General features: G+C 41.0%; 1 protein-coding gene across 38 annotated transcripts in view; it reads left to right on the forward strand.

Annotated features, from left to right (window-relative positions):
* BAZ2B (bromodomain adjacent to zinc finger domain 2B) overlaps nt 1-23,080 on the forward strand; it is a 185,074-nt gene that overhangs the window by 127,466 nt on the left and 34,528 nt on the right. For 17 of the 38 annotated variants that reach the window (XR_015945800.1, XM_088676890.1, XM_088676979.1 and 14 more), the window contains 10 exons: nt 1,742-1,850; nt 2,136-2,237; nt 8,387-8,597; nt 13,370-13,462; nt 13,589-13,650; nt 15,582-15,647; nt 17,177-17,242; nt 18,246-18,290; nt 18,556-18,588; nt 19,849-19,914. Coding sequence is in view for 36 of the 38 variants with exons in the window: in XM_088676890.1 (XP_088533016.1) it covers nt 1,742-1,850; nt 2,136-2,237; nt 8,387-8,597; nt 13,370-13,462; nt 13,589-13,650; nt 15,582-15,647; nt 17,177-17,242; nt 18,246-18,290; nt 18,556-18,588; nt 19,849-19,914 (853 nt within the window). In the remaining 2 variants the exon portion in view is untranslated. The remainder of the gene's footprint in view (nt 1-1,741; nt 1,851-2,135; nt 2,238-8,386; nt 8,598-13,369; nt 13,463-13,588; nt 13,651-15,581; nt 15,648-17,176; nt 17,243-18,245; nt 18,291-18,555; nt 18,589-19,848; nt 19,915-23,080) is intronic. The other 21 variants (XM_088676964.1, XM_088677003.1, XM_088677033.1 and 18 more) reach the window with 5 other exon arrangements.

A 23,080-nucleotide genomic window follows, 5' to 3' on the forward strand; every position in this document is an offset into this window, starting at 1 on the left:
GGAACTGGGAAATTATTCAAAGCAACCTGCTGGACTATTTAAATTGAGATTATGGGCATCAGAATGGTTAAGCCACATCCCTCTGCAAGTCTCCCTGCTCCCCCATTTGCCTTTTGTGGGGGAAAACAGAGTAGTTTTTTATGCTTTCTTTGCAATGTTCAGGTCTGAATCTTCACCAAGAAGCTGAGATCTCGTATTAAGAATCAGACCCAAACCCCACAAGTCACAGAATATGTTCCGGGAGTAAGGGCCGAGGTACAATTGCTCATACATAATTTGCTGAAGAGGTGAATTCTCCCCAGAGATTCAGAAAGCTTCCTGTGATGCTTTGTGCTTTGCATCATCCATCCCTATTTGTTTCTCTGAGGGGGGTTGCCAAGTTTGGGATGGGTTCCAGTAACTAAATTATTGGCAAGACATGTTAGTCCCTGCTGCAGAAGTAGAACATCCGCTATTTTTCAAGCTTTCATTCTGCTTACTGACATTCACTGTTGCTTGCATCTTGCCTACATCTTTCTTCCTACAGTCACTAGGTAACGAACTGCATACAATGTTTGCCTTTTGCCTTTTTCAGAGGCTACGTCTCACTAGGCCCTGGCTAAGGATCAGTTTCCAACACCTCTGCTTTCTCCGCACCCTACAACTGAAATCTGAAAACAGCAGCTCACATTGTACTCTTTCCTTACATTGAAACTCTCCTGGTCTGCTTCAGCTGTTCAGATTTCATGTAAGCTGCAGCTGAAGCAGTTGTTTGCCCTCAAGGGGGAACTTGCGGCCTTTGGGTGACTGCAGGGGCACATTTTTCCTGGTGCTTAATTTTCTGCATGCTACAATATGCCTAGCTCTGTTTAATAGCCCATGTGACTTGGGGAGTCATAGTATCATAGAATTGTAGAGTTGGAAGGGACCCTGAGGGTCATCTAGTTCAACCCCCTGCAATGCAGGAATTCCGCCCACAGCTGTTCTTGGGTGGGCTCGAACCACCAGCCTTCTTTCTGGTTAACAGACAGATACACTGACCTATTGCACCACAGGCTCTCTGACCTTCCTGGTACTGTAACTCACCTAGCCCAATCCCATTAACTCTGACTAGCAGTGACTCTTCCTTGTCTTTCTCAGCCAAACCACTTGAGATGATTTCAACAGGAAAAGCTGAACTAGGGTAGCCAATTTGGTGCCATCCAGATACTGTCGGACTCCAGTTCCCACCAGCCTTAGCCAGCATGGCCACTGGTCAGGAATTAATGGAAGTCGTGCGTTCTTAGATTCCAACTTTGTTCTTCGGTTTACAAATATTATGACCGTCACCATCACAGCTTATTGGCAAACTGGGAACCTGATTTACTTAGGAACATAGGAGGCTGCCTTATACTGAATTAGACCATTGATCCAGCTAGCTCAGTATTGTCTCCTCTGAGTGGCAAAGGCTCTACAGAGTTTGAGACAGAGGCCTCTCCCTGTTGTACCTGGAGATGCCAGGAATTGAACACAATACCTTCTGAATACAAGGCAGATGCTCACTGAGCTACAGTACACCTCTAAGTGGATATATTACCCAGAAGTAAGTGTGATTTAACACAGTGACTCCTCCTCTCAGGAAGTTGTACATAGCATTACTGCTGTGCAGTCCAACTCTATGCATCCTTGCTTTGAGGTAAGTTCAAAGGGACTTCCTCCCAACATATGTGTTACTATAATGCTGTGCCTCTTTAAATTTATAATTATGTATTTTTTATTGCAGCTGGCAAAGAGAAACAAGAATAAGGAACTTCGGTGGCCGCCTTCAAGGGGAAGTAGCATATTATGCACCATGTGGCAAGAAGCTAAGGCAGTACCCTGAAGTAGTAAAGGTATATTTTAAACATTATGCTTTCTGGTACTTATTAAGCATGCACATAATTATTTAAATGAACTTTTTCCTCCACTAAAGTTCCTTGATACAAAATGGCCCGTGATGCGAGGCTAATGTACCTTAAACCTGCCTCTAAACTGACCTCTTGTAAATTCGTATCCCCTTGCCAGAATATGCGCCAAAAAACCCCACACATTTGACTTCTCTATAACATTAGCTTGTACATCAAAGCTGGGCTGTAATGACTTAAAACCTGAAGTGGAAAAATATGTGATTTTTTCAGTATCTCAGCAGAAATGGAATAATGGATATCTCAAGGGACAATTTCAGCTTCAGTGCAAAAATAGGAGTGGGTGACTTCTATGAAGCCAGAGATGGACCGCAGGTATCCGCTTTTTAAAAAAGTAAAGTCTTTGATCCAAGGCGTAGTATCATAAATCTTAAGTGAAATATTTTTTTTACTACACTCTGGAGCATTGCTATTGTTAGCTGGTTCATTCTTGCAGTCATATGTGTGACTTTATGATAGTAGTTGTGAATGACTGAGCACCTGACGCCTGGAAAGTGCTGGAAAAACCTTCACAATTCATTATCACCTTGCCAGGTGCTCAGCATCTTGCAGAATTAAATTTGGAAACTGCAGTCATCTAGTTCAGTGTTTCCCAACCTTGTGCCTCCAGATGTTTTGGGACTACACCTCCCATCATTCCTGACCACTGGTCTTGCTAGCTAGGGATGATGGAAGTTGTAGTCCCAAAACAACTGGAGGCACAAGGTTGGGAAACACTGATCTAGTTATCATTGGCCTTTGAGGTTGAGTTTATATTCCAGTACTCGGATTACAAGTCCACCCCACCCCCACCCCGCTTGCCTTTTAGGTGGGCCCTTTTTTCAGAAGGCCATACAGTATATGGGAAGCATGATTCGGCTAAAACTGGGAGGAGTCGGGGGGTGGGGCTTATGCATTTCATTTAAGAATGTCTCCTCTTTTCTCTGTAATTTGAGCACTGGTATATCAGTTTAAATGCTTCTTAGGTCAACTTTGTTATTTTATATATGTGGTAATTGTAATAAGCGGTGTTCACATGCACATATTTTTTCTTTAGCTTGTCTCTGTGGTGTTGGCTGAAATATAGAATTAAACATAGAGTTGTTTGTTCAGTGTGGAGAATGTACGATGATTTCCGCAAAGTCTACATAAATAAGATTGGGGAGGGGACAGCAAACCCCAGGGAGGATATGATAAATGTGTGTTTTTAAGGACATGTGTGTGTGTGTGTTTCATCTGTGAGACGCTGTTCTTTGTTTTGGCTAATGTGCAGCACGATCCTTTGCAGGTTAATTTGGAACTTAAGTCCCACAGAGTTAAATGGGGCTTACTCTCAGGTGCACATACACTGGATTGCAGGGCCGCCTTAAGCATAGCTGGCGCGAACTATCCCTACGGTGCCCCCCTCCTGATTCCGAGCGCGGCTGCCGCGTGGCGCCCCCGCCCCCGGCGCCTTGCACCCCCCAGCCTTGCCTTAGGGCCGGCCCTGCTTAATTGTAGTTGTAAGGATTTACGTGTGTCCTCCCCCTTTCTGTCTTACCTTATTTGGACTTCTCTAATGGGAACCTTTTCTTAATCTAAATGTGCCTTTGTACTTTGTCTTACATCACTTACTACTTGCATAATTGACTACATAGCTTCTTTCTGTGTAGTGGGCAGTATTTCATTCCTTATAGTTTGGGAATATGGGGTCTGTATATGGTCTCACCCTTTTTAAGGCAAGTTTTCCACAGGTACAAACTAAGTGTGTGCAGATACCTGCCAAGCGCTTCCAAGTACCGTACTACCCTGAACTATTGGAGCAATTTGCTCATGGCTCTAGCCTGCTACACCTTTCCCACATCCCTACAAAGCCAGGTGTTGGCAAAAAACACACGAAATGGTGCAGAACCACACACTTGGGAAATGACACTGCCTCAGTTTTTGTCCCAGTAGATGAAGGAAAATTGAACGATACGGCTTCCCCTGCTAGTGCTCAGTGCTTTAAAGGGGTCAGTAAAGCATAACTGTACATGTAAGTCATTGCAGATACTGGGGCTAGTTCACATAAACAGCTGATGAGGAGGCAAACCTGTTTCTTGACAGCACAACTTCAGACTACAGATTGGGGCTCACTTGACTGATGTTTGTCTGTTCAAAAACCTCTCTACTGATATAAAGCCAACATGTCACGGAGAAAGCCTGCCTAGAGCATATCTCCTTGACCTGCAGTTTTATTTTGTGGAGGGGTTTTATTGTTGTTGTTGTTTTTTACAGTGAGGAATGTTCACAGAACAAGTTTGCCATATCATCTGCTGTTTTAAGAGAACAAGGCCTCGGGGTATAGCTGTACTGCTGCAGTCATTCTATTTCCTTAATGAGGAACTTTAATTCTGGGAGCGAAGCTATAGATTTTGACAGCAAATTCACAGAATCCCCACCAACTACAGTTCCCAGGATTCTGCACAGAAAGCCATTACATTAAAATTACCAAGTTACCCTGAGGACATAGCATCGCTACACATTGGTGGTGGTTGGGTTCCCCCCTTGTTTTTGCTGTCATGGATTCACCCAGGCAGCCATGGAGATTATAGCAGTGTATAATATTTGCAGTTGGTTAATATTTTGTAAAATCGCAGGAATATCTCGGAACAACAATTCCTAATTCTCCTTGGGGGAAACTTTGGCAGTTAAAATTGGGATGAAGAAGGATAATAGATCATGGTTTAGTCAGTTTGGCTTATAGATTGCAATATGGATAAGTTAGTGTACTGTTGGGACCATTTGACAAGTTTCGCTTTGCAAATTACTTACCATGTACTTTTTCAATTAACTCCTTCAACATTTCTTGCCAAACTCCTATGCGTTATGAGTCTGGGTCTCTTCTTGAAATCAAAATAAACTCAGTATTCTGTCTGCTAGGATGCATGACCGCAGTGTTATTAGACACCCCCCAAATTATTAGCTATCCTTGTGCAGGGTTCTCTGCATTGAAAGGAGTTGTGCGTAGAGTACTTTGCTCCCCTAACATCTCTGTGTTATTGGACATTGGAAGGAGTTCTATGCTAATGAGCTTTACTTGCATGATGTCTATGCATGTTTTACTCCTTCCGATGCCGACAAAGCTAAGACACGCAATTCCACCATGTACAGAGGGGTTTGTGTGAAGCCCCCTCTTGTTCCCTTCCTGCTTGACTTTATCATATTGTTTGAACTATAAATGTTACGTGTGCAAGGGGGATGTGAAGGTTCCAGGTAATCTTTCTTCCAGTTTTGGTTAGTAGAAACGGTTGCACACCAAAAAGAAAATATGTTAGATGTCTCAATTGAAATGCCGTTGCCCTACAAGCACGTGTACTGAAAACCAGGAGGACAATTCTGTCAAATTGCTTTTAGCTTTCTTCCCAAGGAGACTCTCGGTGTCTAGTTCTTGGTACATCATTGGTTAGATTTTGCCAGACACACATTTAGATCGATTCCAGCCAGGCAAGCAAGATGAGCCTTCTGTTTATTCAGGGTGATAGCTCTGAATTCATGACCCTTGTTTTCACTTTGGGTGGAGGCAGGAGCCATTTAAGAACCGAGGAAAATATGAGAACAGGTGCATTAGAGTTAGAGTGGAGCAATACAGAATATGAACTTTGGAAAACACTAAATGAAGGTAAGTAACTCTTCAGTGTTAGGGAACTTTTGATTGTAATGTGTGTGCATTAATGAGAAGGGCAATGTGCTTCATTCAAAATAGCAGCTTCTTATTTTTTTCCTACAGTGTTTGCTAGCATAAATGTGCTTGTTGTACATGCTTTCATATATGTCTATATATGTGTGATTTCTACAAGCCCCAGCTGGTATTGCAAATCACTGCTCTTCGTCACCAGTAAACTCTTGGTAATCTATCCTTGTTCCCAGTTACATGTAAGTTACCATGCTTAATTTTAAAGCACGCAAATTAACTTTGGAATGATGGACTCTGATGTAATTAACTTCAAATCAAAGGTATGCAAGATATTACCCCATTTGTCCTAATTTTAATTTTAATTTTAAAAGGTAAAGGTAAAGGGACCCCTGACCGTTAGGTCCAGTCGTGGATGACTCTGGGGTTGCGGTGCTTATCTTGCTTTACTGGCCAAGGGAGCCGGCGTACAGCTTCCGGGTCATGTGGCCAGCATGACTAAGCCGCTTCTGGTGAACCAGAGCCGTGCACGGAAATGCCATTTACCTTCCTGCCATGCTTTCGAACTGCAAGTCCCAGGCTCAGTGGTTTAGACCACAGCACCACCCGCGTCCCTTTAATTTTACCTTTACCATCACTTTATTTCTTTGGTCAATTTGTATGCTTCAAAATGAGATTATGCAATTAGTGAACTCAACTAAGGAAATGAGAACTGTGTGTGGAAGCAGAATTCTACACATGCAGCTGATGCACAACACAATCCTATATGTATCTTACTCAGAAGCACCAGCCCCATTGAGTTCAACCTGTTGCAGTATCAGGTGCCCATCCACACTGCAATGCTCATCTGAGCCTCATTGGGTTGTATGTGTGTTATTGGTATAGGGAGGGATCGAATGAATGGGAGCCAGCGTGGTGTAGTGGTTAAGAGCGGTGGTCTTGTAATCTGGTGAACGGGGTTCGCTTCCCCCGCTGCTCCACATGCAGCTGCTGGGTGACCTTGGGCTAGTCACACTTCTTTGAAGTCTCTCAGCCTCACTCACCTCACAGAGTGTTTGTTGTGGGGGAGGAAGGGAAAGGAGAATGTTAGCCGCTTTGAGACTCCTTAGGGTAGTGATAAAGCGGGATATAAAATCCAAACTCTTCAAGTATAAATTTAGCCTGTTGTTGTTACAGTTTACTTATCCCTTTCTTTAGAAGGGAGCTTGGTAGCCGGCAGATTGTGTTCTTGGTTCTAAGGTTAACAGTGATAAATTAATTGTGGCCATATGCCTTGTTTGTTTGTTTAATTATTTTAAAAGGCAATGGAAACTAGACGTCTAGTCTAGCCTTTTCCTTGGCACGTTAGTTTTCTATGTGCAGGGATCTTCTTTTTTTGTATGGGAGGGTGGGGTTCAGTCCTGTAAGCCTTCCTCTGCAGTCTGAAGTGTCACAGCACAGATATAGAAATATAGGAAGCTCTTTTAGACTGAGACAGATGCATTGGTCAATCTGGCTCAGTACTGTCCACACTGACTGGCATTCCCAACCCTATCTGAAGATGGCAGAGATTGAGACAGGGACCTTCTGCATGCAAAGCATTTGGTCTACTAGTGAGCTATGGTCCTTTGGTTTATCCCCTCAGTGAGAACTGTGTTATGAGGAAACCATGAGATACACAGTTCAGAAGAGATCAGACTTCTGTGCTGTTTTAGATAAAGAAACACAATACTGGGCTCTTCTTGTGTAAATTAAACGCAAGCTGTTCCTAAACTAAAGGCTGTGTTTGAAAGCTACAGGAATTTAGGATACGGAGGGTACAGATGCCTCATGGTGAAATGTAAGCAAATGGAATCATTCTCAGCAGAAATCCTGAGGTTTCCACAGAATGAGATAGTGAGAACAAGGGATTAAAATAAATTGAAAATTTCAGATCAGTTAAAAATGTTTTTTTTAAAAATGGTAGGTAGAAACTAATTTCCATAGATGAACGTAACGCGTTTTTGAGAAGACTGTAAGGCAATGATGAGTTTCAGTGTGAACTGATTGTAAGAATGTACAAATTATCAATGATAGTTTCATCATGCTGACCAAAGAATTTGAGACTTCTCTTTTAGCAAACATGTTCGCCTTTTGTCTCAATGTACCCTTCCAAATGGAATAATTAGACAAAACAGAGCAAAGACAATGTAACAATGATGTGTAAGCAACAGCTAATCGCTTTCATTAAATACTAATTACTGCCAAGTAATTTCATTTGGAAACAAGCTATTCAGAACTTCACGAATGAACCTAAATAAGAGTACAAGGATGCAAAGGGGCTTGAGATATATGCTGAAACAGGTTTATACTCCAGTGCTAGCCAAGGGGCCTTTGAAATGTATATAAGTGTTGCTTGCAGGACAGCAGCTCATTCCCCAGAAAAGACCCTGGTATGCCTACAGAGTTTTTCTGGCAAAGATGTACCAACCTACTTTCTGACAGTGTTCCACTGGTGGGAGTGAGGATGGTGAGTCAATCACAATACCCCTCATCCCTTTAAAAACAGCCAAGAGATACAGCTGCTATGGAATAGGAAAAACAACAATACTTTTCACTTTCATTGGTGTCAATAGGAGAGAAGTGGAGAGCAGGGCAACTTCCATGCGGGGTGGAGTGGGGAGAAAATCCTAGGCCGCAATTAAAGCCTAAATCTATTAATCTGCCAGTTTGATCAGTTCAAGCTTGCAGCTCTCACACAGATATATAGACATATGTTTTGGTGTGCATTTTTACATGTCAGCTGGGTGTACATTTTTGTTGTTGTCCATTTTGCGTTTATAATGACTTCCTGTGAAATATATTAATTACAAAGGGGATGCAGTGGTGTTTGCTGAAAGAAGAGGAAGTCCTTCCTCGTATCAGAGCTATGGAAGGACGTAGAGGGCGGCCACCAAATCCAGAGAGACAGCGCGCGAAAGAGGAATCGAAAATGAGGCGTCGCAAAGGTCGACCTCCAAATGTTGGTAGCACTGAGTTTCTTGACAACACAGATGCTAAGCTGTTAAGAAAGTTACAAGCCCAAGGTAAGGACTTTATTATAACTTCTCCCAACACGTAGTAAAAGGTACCTGCAGACAATTTATATTCAATAAGCAAAGAAGCCTTTTGGTTTATGTATTGTGTTAAGGGCTTTCCGTGTTCACTCAAGCTCCAAAATACTTCTTTGAAATGTCCCAGTTTTGGGGCTCTCTGCTGGCCTGTGTTAGTAGGGCTCCTGTCTGCCCATTTGGTGGCCAGCAGGAGGTCAGGAGAACTGGGAGAGCTGGGCAGAGGGATACCTCCACCTAATCCAGCCCCCTACTCCCCTACAGTCTGTCTTGCCCGACAAGCTTCCTGCCTGTGTTATCAGTACCACATCAACAAAACGTTTTATTTGTTTTTTGAAATAAGAACATGAGAAGCAGAAGTTACTATTGTTTAATTTTATTTTTGGGGTTGTCATTTATTTTGGTGGGTATTGTTATGAGTTGAGCGTTGTTGTGTGTTTTGTAGTTTGTTTGGGGGGGTTGTGTTTTTTTTTTAAAGATGCAGAGGCTGGCAATCAGTCATAGTTTAAAGCCTAGGTTAAAAGGGGCACAACTGCCCTTACTTAAAATGGCCGCCGTAGCCTCACATGTGACACAACGCCCACTAAATTAAAAAGCAAAAACCCCTCGCCGTGCCCCCAAGTGCGTGTTAGGGGAAATGATAGTAACAGGTAGGTAGCCGTGTTGGTCTGAGTCGAAGCAAAATAAAAAAATTCCTTCAGTAGCACCTTAAAGACCAACTAAGTTTATATTTTGGTATGAGCTTTCGTGTGCATGCACACTTCTTCAGATACAGTGAAATGATGAGGGGAAATGATGAATGACTGCCTATTGCTGCCAGGCGTTTATTAATGCAGCCGCCAGGAGAGGCTTTGGGCTTGGGCTTTGGAGGTGGAATGGCCGTTTTGGCAGTCGGCCTACTCAGTTTTCCCTGTCCCAACCCACCCCCCTCTGCTTTGGTTGACTCAGGGTCCTCCCTCCCCCCATGGCTATGTGTTCCCCTCCCTTTGTTGTGCCTCATCCCTGTTGCCCCCCCCCCCAGTTGTGAAAGGCCCTATTCTGTTTGTTTTTCCCTGCTTGGCAATGCTGTGGCCTATTGAAAAAGCTGGGCCTTGTTGCTGCAAAAGGACTGTTTTCAGTTGGTTGCTGTGGAATTTTGTGATGTCATCTGGCAGCGCAGCTGCTGGAGTCTTCAGAGCTTCTGGTGGTGACGTCTAATTTGGGCACCACTTTTTGTGTTTAATCATCATTTTAGGTATGAAAGGTGTGGTTTTTTGATAAATTTTTTTATGCCAGATCCCTCCCTGGTGTGCAAGGTACGTTTTGCCCAAATTTGTTTCAATTCGGTTCAGTGGTTATGGAGAAAGGCTGTTTCATCATGCCTACATTTTTACATACTGTATATAGAAGGGTGATATTAAACTGAGGTTTACTCAGAGTAGACTCATTAAAATTAGTGGAGCTAACTTTATTATTCATAGTGGGTCTATTCTGAGGGAAGCATGGTTGAATGTCACCCAAGGACAAAGGAAGATAGGATCCAGTTAATTGTTCCTTCAGTCCTGTTTCTTGGCAAGTACTTGGCATATGTCCCTGGTGATATGTATGGATTTTAATAAATACCTGTGGAGGTTTTGTTTTTGTTTGCTATTATGGTATGTATTTTGTGTAATCTTTTGATGAAGGGTGGCATAGAATTTTAATTTATTATCATTTTTATTATTAGTAGTAGTAGTACACATTCCGAACCTAAATAAATTCCCATTTGCAGTATTCCTATGGTGAATACATGATTCAGTAAACATGCTTAAAATTCCTCCCTACCTATGCTTCTGTTTATATTTTTAAAACAATGTGAGCTGTAGGCTCCTGTCTTTTTTTCCACATTCCACTTCCTAAAAAAAAAAATTATTACATTTTTCGTTTTACAGTTTCAATTAAACATTTTACAAACTTTAAAATATCCATTGATTTTCCTTCTTCTCTTTCCATGGTTCATTTTGCATATCTTACATCCCTGCATATTTTACAATAACCATTCCAATCGGTTTTCCACTATTACATCCATCAGCCGCTTCCTTGTAACTTAGCTTACACACGTATACACACGTTTTGGATTGTGTGTACAGTATATCCAATTTACCTAATTATAAAGCATTCAGTTCTGCAGTCTGGAAGGCTCTGTCATTTATGACACTGTTTGAGCCAGTGTGGTGTAGTGGTTAAGAGCGGTAGACTCATAGTCTGGGGAACCGGGTTCGCGTCTCCGCTCCTCCACATGCAGCTGCTGGGTGACCTTGGGCTAGTCACACTTCTTTGAAGTCTCTCAGCTCCACTCACATCACAGAGCGTTTGTTGTGGGGGAGGAAGGGAAAGGAGAATGTTAGCGGCTTTGAGACTCCTTTGGGTAGTGATAAAGTGGGATATCAAATCCAAATCCAAACTCTTCTTGCAAAACTCCAGGTTAACAATATATTATTTCTTCAAAAGACTTCCCAGTATTGTTTCATCCAGTGTCATAAAGAGTAACTCCCTAAATATTCAGGGATGCCAGAAACTGATCATACAATACCGTAATTTACTTGGGAAAATTGATGACACACACACATAGGTATTGCATATGAGCAAGGTGTAAATGTGCCTCTTACACAGTGTGCACATCTATTCAGCAGAATCTTCTTGCTATCCCTGGCTTAGGATAATGATAATGAAAAACTTTATTATTATACTAACCCTTTAGAGATAACTGACTCCTCAGGGGAGAGGGGGAGTAGCAAGCAGAATATTTGGCAGTCTAGAAGACTACAAAACTACTTACTTCCCAATATAATGCTCTCTACTGCCTTGTCATTACCCCAAATGAGAGAATTTCTGTGGATAGGTTCCAAAGAATGGAAGGAACTTTACCTTCTAATCTTGGGACTTGAGCTCTTGGCTTATGGTCTCATTATGGGGGTGGGGGCAGGTTGTCATCAGTATTTGTGCTGCTTGTGTATTTACATCAGTGCCTCGCAATGTGATGAACACCACAGAGCTGAGTTCAAGCTCATAACACTTATGGAAGGAGGATAATTATCCCAGTCTTTGGCACATGCTTTAGAGGACATGCCAACCTTCTGGGTTGTCTCGTTTCAATGGCTCCTGATTCCATAATCTGGCACATTTGTATAGATTCCAAAGTAGGTGCCTCTGTGACATAACTATTCTGCCAGTAATTCTAGTCTTGTTTTTCGTAAGATAACTTGTCATGTAGATTGTGCTGTGCTGTGTATAAATATTTCATGTATAATTGTAGTTTTTGCAACTTCACAATTGTTGCTTTTATTCCCCCCACCCCACCCCCAAGCCCAGCAGTTCTAGTAGGAGCAGCAGGGCAGAAACCTTCAGTGTGGGTGAAGGGGAAAGGTTAATTCCTGTTGCTACTAGAAAACCTTGTGAGATGTCCATGGAGGCAAGGGACGTATCTCAGCTTGCAGCAACATGCTATTCAGTTACTGACCGAGTAGCTGGTCTTCCTTGTGGCGTAGGCAGCTGGCTAATGGACAGTTGCCTACTTGCATGGTGTTGGTTGAGGTGCCCACTGCCTTCGCTACCATTTCTGTATGTAGTTTCTGGTAAATACAGGAATTTGGCCATCCCTGTTGTGTCCCTGAAGTGGCAGCTAATGACTGCTCTGCCATCCTCTGCTGGGTGGAAGGGTTCCTATCAATTACAGCACATGCTGTGGTTGCCATCCATCTGAGAGTTCCCAGACATGTCCTCTTTTGGGAGTCCTACATGCCTACCCGGGAGGAATTTTGCATTTTAAAGCAAATGCCCTGGATTTTGGTTTTAAAAAATAAAATATGTGCACAAACAGCTCTGCTTCAGGCTCAGGCTCAGGCTCTGGCGTGGGCGACTCTGGCTCAGTGGCTGTGGGGCTATCGGGCGATTGCCCTAAAAAAAATCTCAACAACTATTTATGTCCTGATTTTTACCTCTTGAAATATGGCAACCCATCATTGCAATGTTGCTTTATTTATTGTTTTCAAAGATAACATGAAACTTTTAGAAGGTAGGTAGGAAATAGTAGGTTGGTGGTTGGAGACATTTCTGATAGCAGGGAGGGGGAAACCTGTGTTGATGTTGCTGAACTGCAACTCCCATCATCCTGCCCGTTGGGCACGCTGGTTGAAGCAGCTCAGGCTGCTAGAAATCGGAAGCCAACGAAATCTAGAGGGCCATAAGGTCCCTGCTGCTGTTTCAGAATCATTTTTTTAAATGTGGTGATTATGAATCCACTGTACTGTATATGCAAGCTGAATTTCAGCCTCTCCATTCTGATAAATTCCCTCATTGAGCTTTAAATGGGAAGGAGGCACTTCCACATAAAAATAAACCCTGTCATTGATCTTTTAGCATCCGAGATGACAGTCATTATTATTGTAATGCCTTTTCATTTGCCCACCCTGCTCCCTAAAAGGGGAATTGCATGATGCCTTGAGGTGTGTGTGTGTATACACATATATACCCACAGAGAGACACACACACACTTTTACACCTAATCCTCTTTCCTCAAGATACACTGAGGTATTAACAACACAAAAGTTCTTTCAATGAAATCATGGGGTAAGGAAATCCTCAAACAGACACTTCTAGGCTAAATGCACAAAAAGCAAACACAGACTTCTTCCATACTTTCTTTGATCCATGTAAGATTGACCTTGTGTTAATAAGAAATATTTATTGTACCTTTAGTATTTTTTGTTTTCTCTCTCTTTGTGTTTCAGAAATTGCTAGGCAAGCAGCACAAATCAAGCTTTTGAGAAAACTTCAGAAGCAAGAACAGGCCCGAGCTGCCAAAGAAGCAAAAAAACAGCAAGGTAAGTACTAAACTTATAAGAACCTTGCAGACTCTTGCAGATGATTTTTTGAATCCATAGATATTAGTTTTCCATTATTCTGCACTTATTTACTGCTGACATTTTTTTTCTCTTTCTCACTCACAGCTATTATGGCTGCCGAAGAAAAAAGAAAGCAAAAAGAGCAGATAAAAATAATGAAACAGCAGGTAATTTATGCCTTTCGGGTTTCAGTCATAAGCATTACCAGATATGTTATGTGTATGTGTTTAAGCTGGACTGTGAGCTGAAAACCTAGCTTGTTCTGCTTCTCTGTCCTTTGAACAGTGGCTTGATGAGCTATAAATTTTAAAAAAGACTCACACACAGTTTAATACGAAGAAACCTGCTGGTTCTGCTTTTCAAACATGGATATACATCACCTGCTGATGGATGTTTACAGATCAAGTTGATGTTAAAGGGGGGGGAGCAGCAATGGTCCAAAATGTCGGCAGCCATGTTTAAAGGCTCAAACTCATTGGAATCTGAAGGTCTGGTCTGGGATTTCTGCCAAAATAGAGTCTTCTTTAACTGTAAGTTAGCTGTGACAAAAGACTGAATCACTCTGGTTTTATCTGACAGAAGGCATGAGCAGGCTAATAAACCATTAAGCAAACTGCAATGTCAGACAAAGCACGAATGATACTTTTACCCTGTTCGTTCCATCGAGTTTTATCAAGAGAGACCTTGCCAGTTTCACCCTGATCTTAAACGCATTATGTTAAATTTATCTTTTTTGTAAGTAGTAGTATTAGGTTCTGGTTTTCATTTACGTATGCCTCTGTTATTAACAGCAATTTACAGTTAGGACCTTAAGGTTGTGAAATAGGTTTTACAGTTTTTAAGAGGAATCCTCACACTGGATCTGGGCAGTATGAAGGCACAATATGCCATGAATGTGAAATGAGGAAATTTACAGTCCAGTTCTGTGCATGCCAACTCAGAAGTCTTGTGGAAGTCAGTAGGCCATACTGTCCATAAATGAACATATACACACTTACTTGGGAATACACCTCACTGAACTCAGTGGGATTTTTTTTTCTGAGTAGGAATACACAGGATTGAATTATATATTTGTCTTTATAAGATGCTTGCCATAAATGCATAATATATTTCAACAATTGTCTCAGGTAGTTGATTTCCAGTTGCAGCCAACAGATTGGGAAGTGCAGTTGAAAGAAAATTACAGGAAATGTTATGATAAATGTCAGTAATCCATGCTAGGAAAATTAAACAAAATGGGGCTGCTCATTAAAACAGTATTTCAGACTGCAATAATACATGCAAGTAAGCCCCACTGAGCAGAAGCATATAGGATTCAATGGTTAATATGCTATAAAATAAAACAGAAAAACAACAGCAACAAATTATTTAAATACATTAGTAGCAGGAGACCAGCTAGGGAGGCAGTTGGACCTTCAGATCAGTGTTTCTCAACCAGTGTGCCTCCAGATGTTTTGGGACTACAACTCCCATCATTCCTGACCACTGGTCTTGCTAGCTAGGGATGATGGGAGTTGTAGTCCCAAGACATCTGGAGGCACACTGGTTGAGAAACACTGCTTCAGATGACAAGGGATTAAAGGTGTGCTAAAGGAGGATGGGGAGATTGCAGATAAGCTAAATGAATTGTGTGCATCTATTAGCATAACAGAATATACTGTATAGATCAGACCCCACTGCCTGAACTAACTTTTTTCAGGGAGTTTTATGAGCTGAGGCAGATAGTGATGACAAGAGATGAAGTTCTAGGCCCCCAGGTTTTCTGGGGGTGGGGGTGGGACAACATGACAAGTGGAAGTCTGGATGAGCCCTTTGAGATATTTAATACCACATTGTCACCACAAGTGCCTGCAAGTCCCTAACCAGCTGAAGCAAAAAGTTCGTCCTTTGCACCCTTCATGTCGCAGGTGTATGGCCCTTGTCATTGCACTGCTAGTTCAAAGCACATTAAATGAAATCAAGCCTGGCTTATCTAGTGAAGCCTGACAGAATGTGGTATGTTGTTGTATCCTGGGAACAGGATTGGATGGGTGGGCTGTAGAGGATATGATCTGCTATTACTGCTGCTTAAAATAAATGAAAGCTTTTCTTCTTGTAGGAAAAGATTAAGAGAATTCAGCAAATCAGAATTGAAAAAGAACTTCGGGCTCAGCAAATATTAGAGGTATAACCAGTTCAATGAAGCCAGCTTTTAGTGGAATATGCAAGGAAGAGTCTGTTAGAGGAATTCATCAAGTGTTGTATCAGAGTGTCACACTGTCTGTCATTTTTTTAAAAAATCCCAATCTATCCTTAAACTATGGCTCTAAATCTGCAAATTCTAAAGTCTGGCACATCTGTAAAACAATTTGATCGTGCAAATTTTAGGGAAGCGCATGCATCCTGGATATCCATGGGAGTAGTAGCTATGTTTGACCCAAAACAGCAACGTGTTCTGCAGCACATAAAAGACGAACAAGTTCAAGACTTGGGTTCATTTTATCATGTGCACCAAATTCATTTTACATCTGATGAATTGGACTTCAGTAGTAAACACATTAGTGTATAAGTACTCTGAGGGAGTCTTCTGGAGTGTGAGATGTACCTAAAACACTGTGGGTTGAATCCAGAATTTCTGTGAGCAGAACTGCAGGTGGGATGCTCCTGCTGGAGAAAGGGTTGGAGGGGGGAAGGGGAAGATTATCAGAGATTCTGCCTTCTCTCTGCAGCTCCTTGTGTCTTCTGAAAAAATTTCTAGAGGTTTGAGGAACCGAACAGAACATGGGAGGTGATGCTAGAGAGTGGCAGGAGGAGGGAGAATTGGTGAAAATCATCTTTTTTCCTTGCTCTAGCAGGAGCCTCCACGGGATTGCAGCCCCATCTGCAAATGGAAGAATCCCTTTGCAGAACATAAACTCTGGACCCAACTCTATAGGTGTTAAATAAGTTTAAATGCAAAGACAGAAAAGAGAAATAAAAAGATTTGATTGAATTATCAGAACAAGCAACAAGGATTCAGAAAGCACCTTTGAAGCTGACATTTGAACAGCATGTTTCTAATCTTAAAAAGTGTGCATGTTTATTATACTTTCAAAGGATTTGTTAGTCTCTGTTTCGTAAACAGTTGGTTTGTATAATGTATCCATGCCATGTATAAACTATGTCAGAGGGAATTTAAATTTAAGATTTCTATTTCAAATCTCAGTTTCTGATCTGTCTGGCGACAGATTTCTTTTTATTCTTAGTTGTCATACTAGCTCTTTAATACATTAAGCAGGAAGTAATGTTCTGATAATGTGCCAGTAAGCAGTTCCTTACCCCTGGCTTTAATTAAGCTCTCGAAATTATGTCTACAGATTAAGTATATTCAATCACTAGAAAGCTTTAAATCATCAACCAATGATTTCCCCCCCTAAAACCCTGCTATTTTAGAAGAAAAGTAATGAAAGTTCAGTCTTCACCAGTAATGTTTTACATTTTCATTTTGATATATAAAGTGTTCCTTAATTGTACATTTCCACTCCCTCTACCACCAAAACTCATGAGTTTTTCACAATGCAGAATGTACTGAGGAAGAAATCTGTTATGATGTACACATTATGTGTGGTATTGTTTCGCACCTTGTGAGGCATGAAGCTTTTTTTCTAGTCTGAGATTACTTTCAAGTTGTAGTGGTGCCATTGCATGACCTTGGGACCTGTTTTGCATGCACAGGCAAAAAAGAAAAAGAAGGAAGAAGCAGCAAATGCCAAATTATTGGAGGCCGAGAAACGAATAAAGGTTAGTTTAGATAAGCACCAGAGTTTTTATCTTCCACACACACACACACACACACACACACACACACACACACGACTGTATGATTGAACACATAAGCAAATGATGTTGTGTCAAAAATGTAACAGAAATAGATCATCAGAATGTATTCAGTATCTTTTATTCTTTATGCATATGTGTCTGTGTCTCTGTATGTTTTGTACATGTACATGAAGCGTTTAGAAAAATATCACTAGGTTTGTAAGTTTACCTGATACAGTTTGTGTGTATGTAGTCAAAAATCATTGAAAGATGCATGTACTAGTTCTGGATATTTTCTCGGGGAGCAGCACCGATGGTTTAAATGAAAAACACCAAGGTCAGTGTACCAAAGCGCTGTGTTCTGTCTGCATTGCGCACCAAGGATTTTGGGGTTTCACCTTTCCAACCCCTTAGTTTCATTTCTATCCCAAGCAGTGCAAACCCCTCTTTCAGGTCAGATGCAGCATCCGAGAGGCTGTAGCAGGAACAGGTCCGGCTACTCTTCTTTGTGCAAACAGAAGCACATGCAGCTCTTGGGGTGCATCCTGGTTTGATTCCAAATTTACTGCTCTGCTCATAGAAGGAGCTGTGCATTCCCAAAGGACCCCTTGCGTTTTTAACCTGAACTCGAGTTCTTCCTGAGAACTAAAGCAGTAAGTTTGGAACCAGGATTTGGTTGATAATTGCATACAACTTCTGTGTTGCATAGAATATGAAAATCATACTTGATCATTGACCTGCAGCATTTGGAAAGCATGTAATCTTACTCCTGATCTTGACATGACTTAATATTCATTCCAGTGCCTCTTCCATTCATTCCGTTTTCAAAGTATCCAATACGCTGATTCAGGTTATTACGGGGGGGGGGGGGGGGACGGACAGAAAAATGGGGACTAAAGAACAAGAGAAACTTACATGATGGTGGGGTGGGTGGGGAAAGAGTCATTTATTATATATTTGATTTTATTTTTTCCATGTTTTTAAGGAAAAGGAAATGAGAAGACAGCAAGCTGTTCTTCTGAAGCATCAGGTTTGTACCAAACATTTAATGAGAAAATAAAATGCTATTTTAATGCAATATATAGCTAAACTATTTTGGAGGGCAAATCTCCAAATGTTCTTTACTTTTTAATTTAAAAATTATTTATTTATTTATTTCTGCTTAAATGTTTTCCTTCACCTTATGGGTAAATTTGCTTTGCTTTGGTATTGGGAACTTTTTGGGGATTTTATAAAGTGGTTTTTGACTCTTTGTGATTTCTGTTTCATAATGTTGTGCCAACTCTTTCTACCAGGAGTTGGAGAGGCATAGACTAGATATGGTATGGGTATGTTTATTTTTGTACATCTAACACCGCATTGTGATTTGGTTGTGATATGGTTGTCATAGCAATGCATAAAATGTAGCACTGGCTGCTGTCATATTACATACTGCTGCATGGCTTTCCAGCACAGTGCATTGCATACATCTGCTTGTCTTGTCTGTAAAAGCAAACCAACATGACTTACCTTATTATATAAATTGACCCCTATGACTTCTATGCAAGGCTGTTGCCTTGATATCAGGGTTATTGTTGCCATAATACTAAGTTGGACCGCAGTACATATTTGGAGCCAAATTCACCTTACACAAAAAATTATGTGTTCGGCATATATTAGGTTTTACCAGCTATTTTCACTAGGCACCTTCTGTATTTGATTCTGGGAATCCTATTTGTTTCATTTTTAAAATGAAATTTTGTTTTTCAAAACTTTTAATAATATTGCACAATTGGGAATACTTAGTTTGAATTGGATTGAAGAATATGCTGCCCTTCAGGATGTAAAAAATAAATAAACCCACATTATCTTGGTCCGATAATGGATCTTGAAGTTTTGTACTCTTTTGCATTGTGTTTTAGTCCAGGACTCAACACAATATCCTTAATTTAATCTATAGTGCGGATTCTGTGTCTTACCTAAGCGCAACAGTAAACATGATCAGCTTATTGCATTCTTATTTGTGTATGACTAGTTTTATCTGAAACTAGTTTTAAAACTGACAGCTTGATTTCAGTCCCCATCGACTGCATCCTTAATTTTATATTCAGAGATACATATTTACTACCAATATGTAGTCAAAATGCTTTTTATTTCATTTTTTTTAAAATTTAAAAGAAACACTTTTGATTACTTTTCAAAGTATCTGCATTAACAGTCTTTTGCTTAATTGGCCACTCAATTAGTAATTGCAGGCTTTCCGTTATAGCAGATGTAAGGTAACTGACCTGTTCCAGCCAACCATTATGCTTTTTTTTCTGCCAGCTTCTAAAGGAGCCTCACAACTGACCATAAGTAAATCTGTATGCTTCTGTTTTACACTGTCTCCATGTTCATCGCTGTACCTTTTTTGCTTTCAGTTGTCCTTGTATTTGCTTTCTAAACCTGAACTAAAACATGCACAGACTTGGCTATTCTCGTCTTTTATTTAGCATATACCCCTGACTTGTCTATTAATGCTAAACATGTCCCGTTGAGCTTTTTGGAGAGAAAAAAATTGATGCCTGAGATGGTGTAGTGCTTTGTTCTAATTTTATCTGCTCTAATAGGAACGGGAAAGGAGAAGGCAGCATATGATGCTTATGAAAGCCATGGAGGCACGCAAAAAAGCGGAAGTGAGTACAAAACTCTGAAATGGGATATTATTTTCCTCATTCTTTGCACAGGAAAAAATAAAATAAATAAAAATAAATCACAGTTCTGAAATGGAGTGATTGGTCCCCCCCCCTTATTCTTCGCATAGAAGCTTTGCCTCGATCTACAATATATATACCGTATATATTAAAATTGGAATTGATAAATAACTTCAAGGGCACAAAATCATCTTACGTTGAATGGGGAAAATGTATTTGCTTCCTCTGTGTTTTGCAGTTAGGTCATTTCATACTTCTAAATTTTATGTGGCAAAATGTGGTTTTATTTCTCCCCAAGTGTATATATAGTACTTTCCATTAGGTTTGTTGGTCTTATTTTGTGGATTCTGAAAACTGTCATAGTATGGAGGTAACTATTTGGTTCATTGGGAGCGGCCGCCGAGACCACATAACACCGGTCTTGAAAGATCTACATTGGCTCCCAGTACGTTTCCGAGCACAGTTCAAAGTGTTGGTGCTGACCTTTAAAGCCCTAAATGGCCTCGGTCCAGTATACCTGAAGGAGCGTCTCCACCCCCATCGTTCTGCCCAGACACTGAGGTCCAGCGCTGAGGGCCTTCTGGTGGTTCCCTCGTTGCGAGAAGCCAAATTGCAGGGAACCAGGCAGAGGGCCTTCTCGGTAGTGGCGCCCGTCCTGTGGAACGCCCTCCCAGCAGATGTCAAGGCAATAAGTAACTATTTTACTTTTAGAAGACAACTGAAGGCAGCCCTGTTTAGGGAAGTTTTTAATGTTTAATAGATTATTTTATTTCATTTTTCTGTTGGAAGCTGCCCAGAGTGGCTGGGGAAACCCAGCCAGATGGGCGGGGATAATATATATATATTATTATTATTATTATTATTATTATTATTATTATTATTATTATTATTATTACCACCATTATGCAGATGCATTGCCTGCCTGCCTGCCTATGTAGCCTGACCTAGTATGCAGAAGAGACCAGGCTAGGCATAGAACGTACACAACACTCTCAAAACTATGGGGTCCTAGACCTGATGTAAAAACATCAGAATATAGAATGTGCAACCTTAGAGTAGCGAGTAAGAAGCCTTCCACCAGTGGAGGTTTTGAAAACCTGCAGCTGATCACACAGGGGTCACTGACCTATATAATGTAAATGAAAGCGATTTGTAAGTTCTAATTCATAAACTGTGTAAAGTTTTTGAACAGTGACACTTGAGACATGAACTATTTGTAAATCATGGGGGCAGATCTACCATTGCGAATAATATTCCAAAGCAGTGTTTGTTTTTCTCATCCCCTGCACCTGAGGAATCGGACTATAACTCCGGTGGGTTTTGCCACCAGCATTTCTGTAGGGTATGGCATTTTCTTCCCACCTTATTTTCAAAGCATCATGCTGTTCTGTACTCTTCTTTTGTCCTGATTAATGTAAAATTAATGATTCTGTTCAAGTTATGCATTGCAGTTTCTCATACTCTCTTTTCTTAGATACCTTATATCCTTCAAGATTTACTTTTAAGCTCTTTTGACATTCTGTCAGACCCTTTTGATAGGCAATCTTAAAGGACAAGGGATCTTCCACTCTAAATCGAGCATGAGATACAGCAGGGGTAGGCAAGCTAAGGCCCGTGGGCCGGATGCAGCCCAATCGCCTTCTCAATCCGGCCTGTGGATGGTCCGGGAATCAGCGTGTTTTTACATGAATAGAATGTGTCCTTTTATTTAAAATGCATCTCAGGGTTATTGGTGGGGCATAGGAATTCGTTCATTCCCCCCCCCAAAATATATGTAGTCTGGCCCACCACATGGTCTGAGGGACGGTGGACCAGCCCATGGCTGAAAAAGGTTGCTGACCCCTGAGATACAGGCTCGGGCCCCTAAGATAACGGAAAGGGAAGAAGTTCATGCAAGGAATATTTCCCATGCCACCCTCCCTCCCACAAACACCTGTGTCCCCTTAAAAGCCTCTCTGGGTGCTCACGAAGCCCTCATGTACAACGTGGGTGACAGAGGAGAATCACTCAGAATACAGCACTTTTGTGGACCTTCACCAACATCCTCCATGCCCTGTTCTACACGCCATGCTGCATTCCACATCTGAAGGCCCTCCAAAGCTTTGGTAGGGATATAGGTGGCTGTAGTGGAGAGGAAATGATGGGGAATTTTTCTTTCATCTGCTTACCTTTGGATCCAAGCCTTGGTCTTGCACTGACAGTGCCTATATAGCAATGCCTATTTCATTCCGGTTTTACTGGTGCCATAAATTTTAGAGGTATGAGATTTGCAGCATGATATTTAATGGCTGGGCCCTTATTTAATATAATACTTAATTTTATTTAAAGTGCTTCATTGTTGGTTTTTTTTAAAGAAGGCTGTCAGCGGGTAGAATTATGAGATACGCTGTATGACAATAGCCTATAAAATAAATAAGAGCAAATTGGCCCATTTGCAATTTGCGCTATTAATGATCACATATCCATAGGCCAGCATTTAAAAACTCCACAACTTCATTTTTAAATTATTGTTATTTTTTCAAATCAAATCTCTGTAAAAAATCTAATTGGACATATTGCAAATAGAGATGATTAAGTAAAGCAAAATCGCATATAACTAAACAGTTTGCAGTTAAAAGGAATTTATATCAGCTCTGTGAAAAGCAGCAAGGGGGAAAATCCATTCAGATATGTTTTTAAATTGCATGAGACAGATAAAATTTGATTCAGCAAAGCTTTTCAGATTTCAAAAGAAACAGTAGCAGGCCAATTCCCTCGTCTGAAACAAGAGCAAGTGGAATTTTTTTTCTGAGTCCTCTTGTAAGGGAAATCTAGTAATGCTATAGCTTTACAGAGGACATGTTTAAAGAAACCCCCAGTCTACTCTGACTCCTAGTGACTCTTCCAGGTCTTGGATGGAGGAAGGTCTTTTGCATCACCTGCTACTTGAACTTTTTAACTTCAGGTGCCTGGAAGCAAAACAGGTGGTTTACCACTGAACTCCAGAAAGGACTAAACTGAACTGAAACAAAATATTTAGCAACTGTGAAAGATGTATTCAGCACAGCACCCCAAATTATTACCTTTAATTTTTGAAAATGGAAGGGAGTTTCATACCTTTTGAAGTACCTATTCAAGCAGGCTTTTGGATTGTGTAGACAGGGCCAGA

The sequence above is a fragment of the Zootoca vivipara genome, chromosome 1 (assembly GCF_965207765.1).
Source record: "Zootoca vivipara chromosome 1, rZooViv2.hap1.1, whole genome shotgun sequence".
NCBI classification, from domain to species: Eukaryota; Metazoa; Chordata; class Lepidosauria; order Squamata; family Lacertidae; genus Zootoca; species Zootoca vivipara.